The sequence below is a fragment of the Poecilia reticulata genome, chromosome 22, assembly GCF_904066995.2.
Source record: "Poecilia reticulata chromosome 22, P_reticulata-male-v2, whole genome shotgun sequence".
Classification (NCBI taxonomy): domain Eukaryota; kingdom Metazoa; phylum Chordata; class Actinopteri; order Cyprinodontiformes; family Poeciliidae; genus Poecilia; species Poecilia reticulata.
The window spans coordinates 17,876,090-17,893,338 of NC_088851.1; the positions used below are offsets into that span (position 1 = coordinate 17,876,090).

The following is a 17,249-nucleotide window of genomic DNA, read 5'->3' on the forward strand; positions in this document are numbered from 1 at the left end:
TGCACCTGATGAAGTGTTTTCATTTGTAGGTTGTGACGTCTAGTTCAAATAAGATTGTTTACATGTGTATGGTGAAACATCAGTTGTCCAGCAAACATGAAAAGTTCAGACATGATCTTACCAAGTAACTTATTTGAGAAACTGAGCTGCTTGATGAACTTAAATTCAAGGTTGTAAGCAAACGTTCATTCCCTGTTGTTCTTGGAAAAGTGCTGTTGCTTGTACTTTTGGGAGCCTAGTTCGTCAAGGATTAAAGTTATTATTCAGTTTGTGAAATATTTATTTTCTTTCAAAAATAAAAATTACAGTGATCAACTTACCAAGTGACTTGTTTGAGTAGAAGAAGTGCTCAAATTGTTGATATTGGGGCTTGTTTTTTGACTTTCTGGCTGTTCAGTCCCCAATGAAATGCTGTTGTTTGTAGGTGGTGATGTCTGATGTATAAGATGAGTTATTAATTTTGATGACGTAATATCTGTTGGTTTTAAACATCAAATATAAATCACCTTACAAAATATTTTGGTGACACAGAACTTCTTGAGTTACTCAAATTGGAGATTATAAATAAATTATCTCCATTTGTTGTTCCTGATGAAATGCTTTCATTTGAAGGTGGTGACGTCTAGGTCATAAAAGATAGAAGTAAGTTTTCATGCTTGAAACAATAATTGCTTTTGAAGAAAAACAATTACATATATCATCTTACCAAATAACTTTTATGAGAAGCAGAACTGTTTGAGTTTGAAGTTGTAAACAAAGTATAATGACTTAAGCTCCCCGATGAATTGGTGTCATTTGTACGATTGGAATCCTGGATCATAAAAGATCAACTTTAGTTTTGATGTTTGAATTATTGTCTTTCAGAAATAAAAATTACAGAGATCAATTTACCTTATGAGTTGTTGGAGAAACATAACTGCTGGAGCTTGCAAAATCATTTTGGTCTGTTGCACTTGTTGAAGTGCTTTCAGGTGGTGACGTCTAGTTCGGAATAGATTGTTTTAATTTTTCATTTGTGAAACGTTAGTTATCTACCAAACATGAAAAGTACTGAAACCACCTCACCAAATAACTTGTTTGAGAAACAGAACTGCTTGAACTGTTGAAAGTTGGACTTGTAGACAAACCACTCTGGTCTATATTCCCTGCTGAAGTGATGTTGTTTGTACTTTTTGAAGCCTAGTTCACAAAAGATTGTATTTCTAAATTTAAGAAATACTAGTTGTGAACCACACAAGAGAAATACAGAAATCACCTTACCAAAGGACCTGTTTGAGGACCAGAACTGCTAGAGCTACTGAAAGTCGGGCTTGTAGACAAACCATTTTGGCCTGAAGTCCCTGATGAAGTGATGTTTTTTGTCTCTTTTGAACCCTGGTTCATAAAAGAATAGGTTTACATTTGATTTGTGAAGTATTAATAGACTTTCAAAATAACAGTTTCATAGATTGTTATACCTCATTACTTGTTTGAGAATCAGAATTGCTGGAGGTCCTGAATTTTGGGGTTGTAAACAAAGTTTTTTGGTCTTTTGCACCTGATGAAGTGTTTTCATTTGTAGGTTGTGACGTCTAGTTCAAATAAGATTGTTTACATGTGTATGGTGAAACATCAGTTGTCCAGCAAACATGAAAAGTTCAGACATGATCTTACCAAGTAACTTATTTGAGAAACTGAGCTGCTTGATGAACTTAAATTCAAGGTTGTAAGCAAACTTTCATTCCCTGTTGTTCTTGGAAAAGTGCTGTTGCTTGTACTTTTGGGAGCCTAGTTCATCCAAGATCATAGTTATTATTCAGTTCGTGAAATATTTATTGTCTTTAAAAAAAATAAGAATTACAGTGATCAACTTACCAAGTGACTTGTTTGAGCAGAAGAAGTGCTCAAGTTGTTGATATTGGGGCTTGTTTGTTGACTTTCTGACTGTTCAGTCCCCAATAAAATGCTGTTGTTTGTAGGTGATGATGTCTAGTGTGTAAACAAAGTTAATCAATTTGATGTGTGTAATATTTGTTAGTTTTCAAGATAAAATATAAATCACCTTACCAAATATTTTGGTGACACAGAATTTCTTGAGTCACTCAAATTGGAGTTTGTAAACAAATTATCTCCATTTGTTGTTCCTGATGAAATGCTTTCATTTGAAGGTGGTGACGTCTAGGTCATAAAATATTGAAGTAAGTTTTCATACTTGAAACAATAATTGTTTTTGAATAAAAACAAATACATATATCATCTTACCAAATAACTTTTATGAGAAGCAGAACGGTTTGAGTTTGAAGTTGTAAACAAAGGATTTTGACTTGAGCTCCACGATGAATTGGTATCATTTGTACTATTGGAATCCTGAACCATAAAAGGTCAACTTTAGTTTTGATGTGTGAATTATTGTCTTTCAGAAATAAATATTACAGAGATCAATTTACCTTATGACTTGTTGGAGAAACATAACTGCTGGAGGTGCTGATATTTTGACTTGCAAAATCATTTTGGTCTGTTGCACTTGTTGCAGTGCTTTCAGGTGGTGACGTCTAGTTCAGAATAGATTGTTTTAATTTTTCATTTGTGAAACGTTAGTTATCTACCAAACATGAAAAGTACAAAAACCACTCTACCGTATAACTTGTTTGAGGAACAGAACTGCTTGACCCTCTGAATTTTGGACTAGGAGACAAACTGTTTTGGTCTCTAGTTTCTGATGAAGTGATGTTTTTTGTACTAGTTGTAAACAAAGTATTTTGGCTTGATCTACTTGATGAAGTGGTGTCATTTGTACGACTGGATGCCTGGATCATAAAAGATCAACTTTAGTTTTGATGTCTGAATTATTGTCTATCAGAAATAAGAATTACAGAGATCTAATTACCTCATTACTTGTTTGAGAATCAGAACTGATTGAGGTGCTGAAATTCTGGGTTGTAATCAAAGTTTCTTGGTCTCTTACACCTGATGAAGTGCTTTCATTTGTAGCTTGCAATGTCTATTTCATGAAAGATTATTACATTTAATGTGTGAAATATTAGTTGTCAACAAAACAACAAGAAATATATAGAAATTACCTTACCGAAAAACTAGTTTGAGATACAGAACTGCTCAAGTTGCTGAAATTTGAAGTTGTAAGCAAAGTATTTTGACTTGCACTCCCCTGTGAATTGGTGTCATTTGTATGACTCGAAGCCTGGTTCATAAAAGATCAATTTTAGTTTTGATGTCTGAAGTATTGCCTTTCAGAAATAAAAATTACAGAGATCTAATTACCTTAATACTTGATAGAGAAATGGAACTGCTGGAGGTGCTGATATTTTGGGTTGTAAAACCATCTTGTTCTGTTGAACTTGTTGAAGTGTTTTCAGGTGGTGACGTCTAGTTTATAATAGATTGTTTCAATTTTTCATGTGTGAAACATTAGTTATCTACCAAACATGAAAAATATGGACATCACCTTACCAAATAACTTGTTTGAGGACCAGAATCGCTCGAGTTTCTGAAAATTGGTGTTGCAGACAAACCATTCGAATGTGAAGTCTCTGCTGAAGTGCTGTTTGTACTTTTTGAAGCCTAGTTCACAAAAGATTGTAATTTAAATATATGAATTAGCCGTTATCTACCAAACAAGAAAGTATGGAAATCTCCTTACCAAATAACCTGTTTGAGGAACAGAACTGCTTGATGTGCTGAATGTTGGACTAGGAGACAAACTGTTTTGGTCTGTAGTTTCTGATGAAGTGATGTTTTCTGTACTTTTTGAACCCTGGTTCAAAAAGTACATAAATGAAATGCTTACATTTGATTTATGAAGTGTTTATAGTCTCTTCAAAAATAACCATTACATAGATTATTGTACCTCATTACTTGTTTGAGAATTGGAACTGCTGGAGGTGCTGTAATTTGATGTTGTAAGCAAACTGTCATTGTCTGTTGTTCTTGATAACGTCCTGTTGCTTGTACTTTTGGAAGCCTAGTGCATCAGAGATCACATTTATTATTTAACTTGTTGATTGTCATTCAAAAATAACAACTACAGTGATCAACTTACCAAGTGACTTGTTTGAGCAGAAGAAGTGCTCAAGTTGTTGATATTGGGGCTTGTTTTTTGACTTTCTGACTGTTCAGTCCCCAATAAAATGCTGTTGTTTGTAGGTGATGATGTCTAGTGTGTGAACAAAGTTATTCAATTTGATGTGTGTAATATTTGTTAGTATTCAAGATAAAATATAAATCACCTTACCAAATATTTTGGTGACACAGAATTTCTTGAGTCACTCAAATTGGAGTTTGTAAACAAATTATCTCCATTTGTTGTTCCTGATGAAATGCTTTCATTTGAAGGTGGTGACGTCTAGGTCATAAAATATTGAAGTAAGTTTTCATACTTGAAACAATAATTGTTTTTGAATAAAAACAAATACATATATCATCTTACCAAATAACTTTTATGAGAAGCAGAACGGTTTGAGTTTGAAGTTGTAAACAAAGGATTTTGACTTGAGCTCCACGATGAATTGGTATCATTTGTACTATTGGAATCCTGAATCATAAAAGATCAACTTTAGTTTTGATGTGTGAATTATTGTCTTTCAGAAATAAATATTACAGAGATCAATTTACCTTATGACTTGTTGGAGAAACATAACTGCTGGAGGTGCTGATATTTTGACTTGCAAAATCATTTTGGTCTGTTGCACTTGTTGCAGTGCTTTCAGGTGGTGACGTCTAGTTCAGAATAGATTGTTTTAATTTTTCATTTGTGAAACGTTAGTTATCTACCAAACATGAAAAGTACAAAAACCACTCTACCGTATAACTTGTTTGAGGAACAGAACTGCTTGACCCTCTGAATTTTGGACTAGGAGACAAACTGTTTTGGTCTCTAGTTTCTGATGAAGTGATGTTTTTTGTACTAGTTGTAAACAAAGTATTTTGGCTTGATCTACTTGATGAAGTGGTGTCATTTGTACGACTGGATGCCTGGATCATAAAAGATCAACTTTAGTTTTGATGTCTGAATTATTGTCTTTCAGAAATAAGAATTACAGAGATCTAATTACCTCATTACTTGTTTGAGAATCAGAACTGATTGAGGTGCTGAAATTCTGGGTTGTAATCAAAGTTTCTTGGTCTCTTACACCTGATGAAGTGCTTTCATTTGTAGCTTGCAATGTCTATTTCATGAAAGATTATTACATTTAATGTGTGAAATATTAGTTGTCAACAAAACAACAAGAAATATATAGAAATTACCTTACCGAAAAACTAGTTTGAGATACAGAACTGCTCAAGTTGCTGAAATTTGAAGTTGTAAGCAAAGTATTTTGACTTGCACTCCCCGGTGAATTGGTGTCATTTGTATGACTCGAAGCCTGGTTCATAAAAGATCAATTTTAGTTTTGAATACTGAAGTATTGCCTTTCAGAAATAAAAATTACAGAGATCTAATTACCTTAATACTTGATAGAGAAATGGAACTGCTGGAGGTGCTGATATTTTGGGTTGTAAAACCATCTTGTTCTGTTGAACTTGTTGAAGTGCTTTCAGGTGGTGACGTCTAGTGTATAATAGATTGTTTCAATTTTTCATGTGTAAAACATTAGTTATCTACCAAACATGAAAAATATGGACATCACCTTACCAAATAACTTGTTTGAGGACCAGAATCGCTCGAGTTTCTGAAAATTGGTGTTGCAGACAAACCATTCGAATGTGAAGTCTCTGATGAAGTGTTGTTTGTACTTTTTGAAGGCTAGTTCACAAAAGATTGTACTATAAATATATGAAATAGCCGTTATCTACCAAACAAGAAAGTATGGAAATCACCTTACCAAATAACCTGTTTGAGGAACAGAACTGCTTGATGTGCTGAATGTTGGACTAGGAGACAAACTGTTTTGGTTTGTAGTTTCTGATGAAGTGATGTTTTCTGTACTTTTTGAACCCTGGTTCAAAAAGTACATAAATGAAATGCTTACATTTGATTTATGAAGTGTTTATAGTCTCTTCAAAAATAACCATTACATAGATTATTGTACCTCATTACTTGTTTGAGAATCGGAACTACTGGAGGTGCTGTAATTTGATGTTGTAAGCAAACTGTCATTGTCTGTTGTTCTTGATAACGTCCTGTTGCTTGTACTTTTGGAAGCCTAGTGCATCAGAGATCACATTTATTATTTAATTTGTTGATTGTCATTCAAAAATAACAATTACAGTGGTCAACTTACCAAGTGACTTGTTTGAGCAGAAGAAGTGCTCAAGTTGTTGATATTGGGGCTTGTTTTTTGACTTTCTGACTGTTCAGTCCCCAATAAAATGCTGTTGTTTGTAGGTGATGATGTCTAGTGTGTAAACAAAGTTATTCAATTTGATGTGTGTAATATTTGTTAGTTTTCAAGATAAAATATAAATCACCTTACCAAATATTTTGGTGACACAGAATTTCTTGAGTCACTCAAATTGGAGTTTGTAAACAAATTATCTCCATTTGTTGTTCCTGATGAAATGCTTTCATTTGAAGGTGGTGACGTCTAGGTCATAAAATATTAAAGTAAGTTTTCATACTTGAAACAATAATTGTTTTTGAATAAAAACAAATACATATATCATCTTACCAAATAACTTCTATTAGAAGCAGAACGGTTTGAGTTTGAAGTTGTAAACAAAGGATTTTGACTTGAGCTCCACGATGAATTGGTATCATTTGTACTATTGGAATCCTGAATCATAAAAGATCAACTTTAGTTTTGATGTGTGAATTATTGTCTTTCAGAAATAAATATTACAGAGATCAATTTACCTTATGACTTGTTGGAGAAACATAACTGCTGGAGGTGCTGATATTTTGACTTGCAAAATCATTTTGGTCTGTTGCACTTGTTGCAGTGCTTTCAGGTGGTGACGTCTAGTTCAGAATAGATTGTTTTAATTTTTCATTTGTGAAACGTTAGTTATCTACCAAACATGAAAAGTACAAAAACCACTCTACCGTATAACTTGTTTGAGGAACAGAACTGCTTGACCCTCTGAATTTTGGACTAGGAGACAAACTGTTTTGGTCTCTAGTTTCTGATGAAGTGATGTTTTTTGTACTAGTTGTAAACAAAGTATTTTGGCTTGATCTACTTGATGAAGTGGTGTCATTTGTACGACTGGATGCCTGGATCATAAAAGATCAACTTTAGTTTTGATGTCTGAATTATTGTCTATCAGAAATAAGAATTACAGAGATCTAATTACCTCATTACTTGTTTGAGAATCAGAACTGATTGAGGTGCTGAAATTCTGGGTTGTAATCAAAGTTTCTTGGTCTCTTACACCTGATGAAGTGCTTTCATTTGTAGCTTGCAATGTCTATTTCATGAAAGATTATTACATTTAATGTGTGAAATATTAGTTGTCAACAAAACAACAAGAAATATATAGAAATTACCTTACCGAAAAACTAGTTTGAGATACAGAACTGCTCAAGTTGCTGAAATTTGAAGTTGTAAGCAAAGTATTTTGACTTGCACTCCCCGGTGAATTGGTGTCATTTGTATGACTCGAAGCCTGGTTCATAAAAGGTCAATTTTAGTTTTGATGTCTGAAGTATTGCCTTTCAGAAATAAAAATTACAGAGATCTAATTACCTTAATACTTGATAGAGAAATGGAACTGCTGGAGGTGCTGATATTTTGGGTTGTAAAACCATCTTGTTCTGTTGAACTTGTTGAAGTGTTTTCAGGTGGTGACGTCTAGTTTATAATAGATTGTTTCAATTTTTCATGTGTGAAACATTAGTTATCTACCAAACATGAAAAATATGGACATCACCTTACCAAATAACTTGTTTGAGGACCAGAACTGCTCGAGTTTCTGAAAATTGGTGTTGCAGACAAACCATTCGAATGTGAAGTCTCTGATGAAGTGCTGTTTGTACTTTTTGAAGCCTAGTTCACAAAAGATTGTACTTTAAATATATGAAATAGCCATTATCTACCAAACAAGAAAGTATGGAAATCTCCTTACCAAATAACCTGTTTGAGGAACAGAACTGCTTGATGTGCTGAATGTTGGACTAGGAGACAAACTGTTTTGGTCTGTAGTTTCTGATGAAGTGATGTTTTCTGTACTTTTTGAACCCTGGTTCAAAAAGTACATAAATGAAATGCTTACATTCAATTTATGAATTGTTTATAGTCTCTTCAAAAATAACCATTACATAGATTATTGTACCTCATTACTTGTTTGAGAATTGGAACTGCTGGAGGTGCTGTAATTTGATGTAAGCAAACTGTCATTGTCTGTTGTTCTTGATAACGTCCTGTTGCTTGTACTTTTGGAAGCCTAGTGCATCAGAGATCACATTTATTATTTAATTTGTTGATTGTCATTCAAAAATAAGAATTACAGTGATCAACTTACCAAGTGACTTGTTTGAGCAGAAGAAGTGCTCAAGTTGTTGATATTGGGGCTTGTTTTTTGACTTTCTGACTGTTCAGTCCCCAATAAAATGCTGTTGTTTATAGGTGATGATGTCTAGTGTGTAAACAAAGTTATTCAATTTGATGTGTGTAATATTTGTTAGTTTTCAAGATAAAATATAAATCACCTTACCAAATATTTTGGTGACACAGAATTTCTTGAGTCACTCAAATTGGAGTTTGTAAACAAATTATCTCCATTTGTTGTTCCTGATGAAATGCTTTCATTTGAAGGTGGTGACGTCTAGGTCATAAAATATTGAAGTAAGTTTTCATACTTGAAACAATAATTGTTTTTGAATAAAAACAAATACATATATCATCTTACCAAATAACTTCTATTAGAAGCAGAACGGTTTGAGTTTGAAGTTGTAAACAAAGGATTTTGACTTGAGCTCCACGATGAATTGGTATCATTTGTACTATTGGAATCCTGAATCATAAAAGATCAACTTTAGTTTTGATGTGTGAATTATTGTCTTTCAGAAATAAATATTACAGAGATCAATTTACCTTATGACTTGTTGGAGAAACATAACTGCTGGAGGTGCTGATATTTTGACTTGCAAAATCATTTTGGTCTGTTGCACTTGTTGCAGTGCTTTCAGGTGGTGACGTCTAGTTCAGAATAGATTGTTTTAATTTTTCATTTGTGAAACGTTAGTTATCTACCAAACATGAAAAGTACAAAAACCACTCTACCGTATAACTTGTTTGAGGAACAGAACTGCTTGACCCTCTGAATTTTGGACTAGAAGACAAACTGTTTTGGTCTCTAGTTTCTGATGAAGTGATGTTTTTTGTTCTAGTTGTAAACAAAGTATTTTGGCTTGATCTACTTGATGAAGTGGTGTCATTTGTACGACTGGATGCCTGGATCATAAAAGATCAACTTTAGTTTTGATGTCTGAATTATTGTCTTTCAGAAATAAGAATTACAGAGATCTAATTACCTCATTACTTGTTTGAGAATCAGAACTGATTGAGGTGCTGAAATTCTGGGTTGTAATCAAAGTTTCTTGGTCTCTTACACCTGATGAAGTGCTTTCATTTGTAGCTTGCAATGTCTATTTCATGAAAGATTGTTACATTTAATGTGTGAAATATTAGTTGTCAACAAAACAACAAGAAATATATAGAAATTACCTTACCAAAAAACTAGTTTGAGATACAGAACTGCTCAAGTTGCTGAAATTTGAAGTTGTAAGCAAAGTATTTTGACTTGCACTCCCCGGTGAATTGGTGTCATTTGTATGACTCGAAGCCTGGTTCATAAAAGATCAATTTTAGTTTTGATGTCTGAAGTATTGCCTTTCAGAAATAAAAATTACAGAGATCTAATTACCTTAATACTTGATAGAGAAATGGAACTGCTGGAGGTGCTGATATTTTGGGTTGTAAAACCATCTTGTTCTGTTGAACTTGTTGAAGTGTTTTCAGGTGGTGACGTCTAGTTTATAATAGATTGTTTCAATTTTTCATGTGTGAAACATTAGTTATCTACCAAACATGAAAAATATGGACATCACCTTACCAAATAACTTGTTTGAGGACCAGAACTGCTCGAGTTTCTGAAAATTGGTGTTGCAGACAAACCATTCGAATGTGAAGTCTCTGATGAAGTGCTGTTTGTACTTTTTGAAGGCTAGTTCACAAAAGATTGTACTTTAAATATATGAAATAGCCGTTATCTACCAAACAAGAAAGTATGGAAATCACCTTACCAAATAACCTGTTTGAGGAACAGAACTGCTTAATGTGCTGAATGTTGGACTAGGAGACAAACTGTTTTGGTCTGTAGTTTCTGATGAAGTGATGTTTTCTGTACTTTTTGAACCCTGGTTCAAAAAGTACATAAATGAAATGCTTACATTTGATTTATGAAGTGTTTATAGTCTCTTCAAAAATAACCATTACATAGATTATTGTACCTCATTACTTGTTTGAGAATTGGAACTGCTGGAGGTGCTGTAATTTGATGTAAGCAAACTGTCATTGTCTGTTGTTCTTGATAACGTCCTGTTGCTTGTACTTTTGGAAGCCTAGTGCATCAGAGATCACATTTATTATTTAATTTGTTGATTGTCATTCAAAAATAAGAATTACAGTGATCAACTTACCAAGTGACTTGTTTGAGCAGAAGAAGTGCTCAAGTTGTTGATATTGGGGCTTGTTTTTTGACTTTCTGACTGTTCAGTCCCCAATAAAATGCTGTTGTTTATAGGTGATGATGTCTAGTGTGTAAACAAAGTTATTCAATTTGATGTGTGTAATATTTGTTAGTTTTCAAGATAAAATATAAATCACCTTACCAAATATTTTGGTGACACAGAATTTCTTGAGTCACTCAAATTGGAGTTTGTAAACAAATTATCTCCATTTGTTGTTCCTGATGAAATGCTTTCATTTGAAGGTGGTGACGTCTAGGTCATAAAATATTGAAGTAAGTTTTCATACTTGAAACAATAATTGTTTTTGAATAAAAACAAATACATATATCATCTTACCAAATAACTTCTATTAGAAGCAGAACGGTTTGAGTTTGAAGTTGTAAACAAAGGATTTTGACTTGAGCTCCACGATGAATTGGTATCATTTGTACTATTGGAATCCTGAATCATAAAAGATCAACTTTAGTTTTGATGTGTGAATTATTGTCTTTCAGAAATAAATATTACAGAGATCAATTTACCTTATGACTTGTTGGAGAAACATAACTGCTGGAGGTGCTGATATTTTGACTTGCAAAATCATTTTGGTCTGTTGCACTTGTTGCAGTGCTTTCAGGTGGTGACGTCTAGTTCAGAATAGATTGTTTTAATTTTTCATTTGTGAAACGTTAGTTATCTACCAAACATGAAAAGTACAAAAACCACTCTACCGTATAACTTGTTTGAGGAACAGAACTGCTTGACCCTCTGAATTTTGGACTAGAAGACAAACTGTTTTGGTCTCTAGTTTCTGATGAAGTGATGTTTTTTGTTCTAGTTGTAAACAAAGTATTTTGGCTTGATCTACTTGATGAAGTGGTGTCATTTGTACGACTGGATGCCTGGATCATAAAAGATCAACTTTAGTTTTGATGTCTGAATTATTGTCTTTCAGAAATAAGAATTACAGAGATCTAATTACCTCATTACTTGTTTGAGAATCAGAACTGATTGAGGTGCTGAAATTCTGGGTTGTAATCAAAGTTTCTTGGTCTCTTACACCTGATGAAGTGCTTTCATTTGTAGCTTGCAATGTCTATTTCATGAAAGATTGTTACATTTAATGTGTGAAATATTAGTTGTCAACAAAACAACAAGAAATATATAGAAATTACCTTACCAAAAAACTAGTTTGAGATACAGAACTGCTCAAGTTGCTGAAATTTGAAGTTGTAAGCAAAGTATTTTGACTTGCACTCCCCGGTGAATTGGTGTCATTTGTATGACTCGAAGCCTGGTTCATAAAAGATCAATTTTAGTTTTGATGTCTGAAGTATTGCCTTTCAGAAATAAAAATTACAGAGATCTAATTACCTTAATACTTGATAGAGAAATGGAACTGCTGGAGGTGCTGATATTTTGGGTTGTAAAACCATCTTGTTCTGTTGAACTTGTTGAAGTGTTTTCAGGTGGTGACGTCTAGTTTATAATAGATTGTTTCAATTTTTCATGTGTGAAACATTAGTTATCTACCAAACATGAAAAATATGGACATCACCTTACCAAATAACTTGTTTGAGGACCAGAACTGCTCGAGTTTCTGAAAATTGGTGTTGCAGACAAACCATTCGAATGTGAAGTCTCTGATGAAGTGCTGTTTGTACTTTTTGAAGGCTAGTTCACAAAAGATTGTACTTTAAATATATGAAATAGCCGTTATCTACCAAACAAGAAAGTATGGAAATCACCTTACCAAATAACCTGTTTGAGGAACAGAACTGCTTAATGTGCTGAATGTTGGACTAGGAGACAAACTGTTTTGGTCTGTAGTTTCTGATGAAGTGATGTTTCCTGTACTTTTTGAACCCTGGTTCAAAAAGTACATAAATGAAATGCTTACATTTGATTTATGAAGTGTTTATAGTCTCTTCAAAAATAACCATTACATAGATTATTGTACCTCATTACTTGTTTGAGAATCGGAACTACTGGAGGTGCTGTAATTTGATGTTGTAAGCAAACTGTCATTGTCTGTTGTTCTTGATAACGTCCTGTTGCTTGTACTTTTGGATGCCTAGTGCATCAGAGATCACATTTGTTACTTAATTTGTTGATTGTCTTTCAAAAATAAGAATTACAGTGATCAACTTACCAAAACACTTGTTTGAGGAGCGGAACTGATTGAAGGGCTGAAATTCGGGGTTATAAACAAAGAACCTTGGTCTGTTGCACCTGATGAAGTGCTTTCATTTGTATGTTGTGACATCTGGTTCATAAAAAAATGTTTAACTTTTTGAAACATTAGATGTCCACCAAAAATGAAAATACAAAGACCAACTTACCAAATGACTGTTTTGAGAAACTGAGCTGCTTGATGTGTTTAAATTCAAGGTTGCAAGCAAACTGTCATTATCTGTTGTTCTTGTAAAATTGCTGTTGCTTGTACTTGTGGATGCCTAGTTCATCAAGGATCATATTTATTATGTGAAATGTTGTATGATCTTTAAAAAATAAGAATTACAGAAGTCAACTTACCAAGTGACTTGTTTGAGCAAAAGAACTGCTTAAGTTGCTGATATTGGGGCTTGTTTTTGGACTTTCTGACCGTGTAGCACTCGATGAAGTGCTTTTGTTTTCAGATGGCGATGTCTAACGTGTAAAAGATATAAATTTTTGTTATGTGAAATATAAAATATAAATCAACTTACCAAATATTTATGAGACACAGAAATTCTTGACACACTGAAATTTGAGGTTGTAAACAAACTATGTCTGATGAGGTGCTGTCATTTACATGTGGTGACGTCTACTTTATAAAAAAAAATAAAAAATTCATGTATGAAAAATTAATTGTCTTTAAAACATGAAAATTACTGACATCATCTTACCAAATAACTTTTTTGAGAAACAGAACTCCTTTAGTTGCTGAAATTTGAAGTTGTAAACAAAGTAATATGGGTTGGACTCCCCAATGAAGTGGTGCTGCTTGTACGATTGAAAGTTCATAAAAGACTGTATTTAGTTTTGATGTGTGAAGTATTGTCTTTCAAAAATAAAAATTACAGAGGCCAACTTACCACATTTCTTGTTGAAAAAACAGATCTGTTCGAGGTGCTGAAATTTAGGGTTGTTGGTGATCTTTCTGACTGTACAGTCCCTGATGAACTGCTGTTGTTTTTAGGTGGCAATGTCTAGTGTATAAAATATTCTATAAATTGTTTTATTTAATTATTACCTATCTTCTAAATAAAACAATTTCCGAGATAAACCAAAATAAATTACTTTTTGGAGAAAAATAACTGCTCAAGTGGTTGAAAGTTGTACTTGCAAATAAACTTTCTGTCTCCGCGTTCCTTGATGAATAGCTGTCATTTGTAGTTTTGGAAACCTCGTTCATAAAGATTATATTTATACTTAATTGGTGAAATATTACTTTTTTTCTCAAGAGAAAAATGGCAGAGCTCGATGTACCAAATACCTGGTTTGTGAAACAGAACTACTTAAGTTGCTGAAAGTCTAGGGTGTAAACAAACTATATTGTCCTGTAGTTCCTGATGAAATGTAGTTGTTTTAGGTGATATTGGTTATAAAAAATTGTAGGGATGCACCAATATAAGAATTTGAGCCAATATCTGATGCATCTATTGCTGGTCTGGCTGATAACTAATATTTACTGATATTAGACATATTATGTACATTTTAGTACCATTTCGAAACTTTGAAAACACAATCATAATGTTTACCTCGCCATTGTTATCTACTTCAGCTTAACTTTCCACAATCCTGCGCTCCATCACTATCACATGACCAAAGAAATACCACATGACTAACCACCTCCATTCCAGAAACATATGGAAACAAGCTGGAAATGAATATCAGTTATTGATATTGTTCCAGTTTTATACCACAATGTTAAAAAATAACTATCAGTTGATGTTAATACAGTTATATACCATGCATCCCTAAAATATTGTATTAGTTTTTGACATATGAAATATTAGTTCTTTCAAAAATACAAAAATATCAAAATCTTACCATACGACTTGTTTGAGAAACTGAAATGCTTAAGGTGCTGAAATTTGAGGTTGTGGTTGCACTTTCCGGTTGTGCAGTGCCAGATGAAGTGCTATTGTTTGTAGGTGGTAATGTCTAGAGTATAGAAATGTTTTATACTTATTTCTAAAAAAAATTATGTGTGGAATCCTAGTTGTCTTTCAGAAGTAAAAATTACGAAGGTCATCTTACCACATAACTTGTTGGAGAAACCGAACTGTTTGTTGTGATCAGTGATGCAGCTTGCATGTTGTTTCGACAAGAATTGCTCCCGAATCTTGGCCATGTACCTATATAAAAACATTGATAAATGTTTCTAGTAAACATTTATCAAATGTTTACTAGAAAATTCTTCAATGGCACTGATATAAAATACCTTCACATAACGGTTCCTCAAATGTTGAATTTCCAAACAGCTGATCCAGGCCAAATCTAATGGTTGGTCCACCTTAACAGTGCAAGAAAAAATAAAGTTATAAACTTTACAATATGTAAAGTAACTTTGCATGCAAATGTAAATGAAGAGAAAGTGCCTTTTTTAAGTCTTCATACCCCTTGAAAATTATCTCTCTTCAGACCCAAATGTAGTTTACTGGGTTGTTAAAGTGGACCAAAATGATGTGTGGTTTATAAACTTGATAAATAATTTTAAAAAATAATTAAAACTGCATCACTTTATTCCAACTGTTGTGTGCTTCTTTCCTGTGGCCTACCACACAAAATCCCAGTAAAATACAATTTTACTTTGCAACTTTGTAAAATAAAAAAGGTTTATGGTGGTAACATCAACATTGTTTGATAGTTCAAGAGGTATGGATACTTCAGGCATTGTTTGTGCCAAATCTGTGTTCGTGACTTTACCCATTTTTAAGCAGTTGTGAATATTCAGCATTAAACCTGAAACAAAGAATGAGAAAGACCTTTTGCATAAAGAGATAACATTGACATTGACATGTAATTATTTTCACCAACAGGGGACGCTCTCCCTGCTTTAGTTCAAAAAGAGCATTGTACCTTGTGAGTTGTAGAATGTTGATGGCATACATGAAAATGTATATGTTGGGTTCTGCAACACGACAACATCTTGGTTGCATAATGCTTTTTCACTCAGCGTTAGTTTGTAACAGTTACCAGCCAAACTTATTTTGGGGCTGCAGTCGAAATCCTCACGTAAACAACAACCTGAAAATACAATCACATATCTGTCAGCAATGCTGTGCCTGCTAATCGCTGACCAGAAACTGAATTAGGTTTATCCAGTTAAAATGGATTGGTTCAAGTTGATAACTCTCCACCACAACATTCTGGTATGTATACACAAATACATTTCTATAGCTTCTCAACTTGTATTATTGTACTGTATGAAAGCCAGGTTAGTTTAATGCAAGGGGACAAGCAATCTCCAGTTCCAGAATTCAAAATTAGCATGGTAAAAACAGCATCAACCAGTTCTCAAAAAATTTTATCTTAATTCATGCACACATTCAACAACACGGACAGTCACAATCATTTATTTAAGAAGACGGAGACATTCATGATCACATTGACGAAAATAATAATATTCGGCTACCGCACCTGTTTTATTTTCCTGGAGGTTGAAACACAGCCTTTTCCCACTCTCATTTATATAGACAGCATCTGCAGTATAGAGAAATACCAAGTGCAAAACATTTAATTTGGTTTTTCACAGTAGCTGTTCTTGTTAAACACTATTGTCACTGTAAATCCAAGCTCACCCGTTGGAAAAGTAGTATTGAGCGTAATATTTTGAGGAGAAATAAACAGAATGTTTTTCACTCTGGTTCTTGTATTTGGGCCTGTAAAGAAACAACACTTAAGAACATCATATCAAAGCTAAATAAAAAGTACTTGTTTAAGAAAAATTATATAATTGTAAATGTAAAACAATACATGATCTCAATAAAACGTTTATTACTTACATGAAGCTTCACAAAAATGGTCCTGGAGCAAAGCTGCATAAAGCAGAGAAAGTTTCACAACAGCAAACATCCATCGAGTGTTTACAGCCCGCGCTGTCATAATTCAAAGTAAGAAGGCAGATTGAATGAGCAAATAACTTGACTACAGCTTGATTTTATATATTTTTAAGTCCCACTTGAGTGTGTAGCTGCTTCTGCGACATGGTTTAGATCAAATATGGATTGTGTGGCGTTATCGTAACAGAAACCTGTTGTGGCATCATTACTATTCAGTCTGTTTTAATTTGCAAATTTAAGCATGACTACAGAGTGTATGTTGTCTGTTTTTTTTGTTTTTTTTCGCAGATGCCAGGAATGCAATGCAAATGTTTTTGATCCGTCATCAAGGGCGTCATTTCATTTCTTTTGTCCTAGGATCCGCCTTTAACAAATCCAGTTTTTCTTTTGCATATAATTGTTTGTTTGCTGCTTATGTTTCTTACTAAGCATTTTTAAAAGAAGTAGATTTCCACAGTAGACAGGCCTATACTCTATGTAAATTTGCACTGGGGTTGTGATGGAGCAGAAAACAATTTTGTGCTGATGGTTGCACAATGGTCACCTAAATTGCTTATATTGCACTGTACCAATCTGCATATATTTAAAGCCAA

At 33.5% G+C, this 17,249-nt stretch overlaps 1 protein-coding gene across 11 annotated transcripts; it reads right to left on the reverse strand.

Moving 5' to 3' along the window:
- Positions 1-867: 867 nt before the first annotated feature.
- LOC145550011 (uncharacterized) lies at positions 868-17,108 on the reverse strand. Of its 11 annotated transcripts, XM_081603279.1 has the most exons (71): positions 16,600-17,075; positions 16,396-16,476; positions 16,235-16,297; positions 15,674-15,841; positions 15,521-15,556; positions 15,036-15,107; positions 14,852-14,949; positions 14,642-14,755; positions 13,142-13,255; positions 12,949-13,062; positions 12,759-12,872; positions 12,567-12,680; positions 12,360-12,473; positions 12,170-12,280; positions 11,981-12,085; positions 11,787-11,900; positions 11,589-11,702; positions 11,338-11,508; positions 11,149-11,253; positions 10,964-11,068; positions 10,769-10,879; positions 10,577-10,690; positions 10,388-10,498; positions 10,181-10,294; positions 9,991-10,101; positions 9,802-9,906; positions 9,608-9,721; positions 9,410-9,523; positions 9,159-9,329; positions 8,970-9,074; positions 8,785-8,889; positions 8,590-8,700; positions 8,398-8,511; positions 8,209-8,319; positions 8,002-8,115; positions 7,812-7,922; positions 7,623-7,727; positions 7,429-7,542; positions 7,231-7,344; positions 6,980-7,150; positions 6,791-6,895; positions 6,606-6,710; positions 6,411-6,521; positions 6,219-6,332; positions 6,027-6,140; positions 5,820-5,933; positions 5,630-5,740; positions 5,441-5,545; positions 5,247-5,360; positions 5,049-5,162; positions 4,798-4,968; positions 4,609-4,713; positions 4,424-4,528; positions 4,229-4,339; positions 4,037-4,150; positions 3,845-3,958; positions 3,638-3,751; positions 3,448-3,558; positions 3,259-3,363; positions 3,065-3,178; positions 2,867-2,980; positions 2,616-2,786; positions 2,427-2,531; positions 2,242-2,346; positions 2,047-2,157; positions 1,855-1,968; positions 1,654-1,767; positions 1,458-1,571; positions 1,261-1,374; positions 1,066-1,179; positions 868-981 (listed from the first exon to the last, which is right to left on the reverse strand). In XM_081603279.1, exons 1-71 carry the CDS (start codon positions 16,697-16,699, stop codon positions 883-885), a joined length of 8,013 nt encoding a protein of 2,670 aa, XP_081459405.1. In that variant the 5' UTR covers positions 16,700-17,075; the 3' UTR covers positions 868-882. The 11 variants fall into 11 exon arrangements, with proteins under 11 accessions (XP_081459405.1, XP_081459406.1, XP_081459407.1 ...); XM_081603280.1 differs by lacking the exon at positions 1,458-1,571; XM_081603281.1 differs by lacking the exons at positions 2,427-2,531; positions 2,616-2,786 and having other exon boundaries at positions 16,600-17,076.
- Between the last annotated feature and the right edge of the window lie 141 nt (positions 17,109-17,249).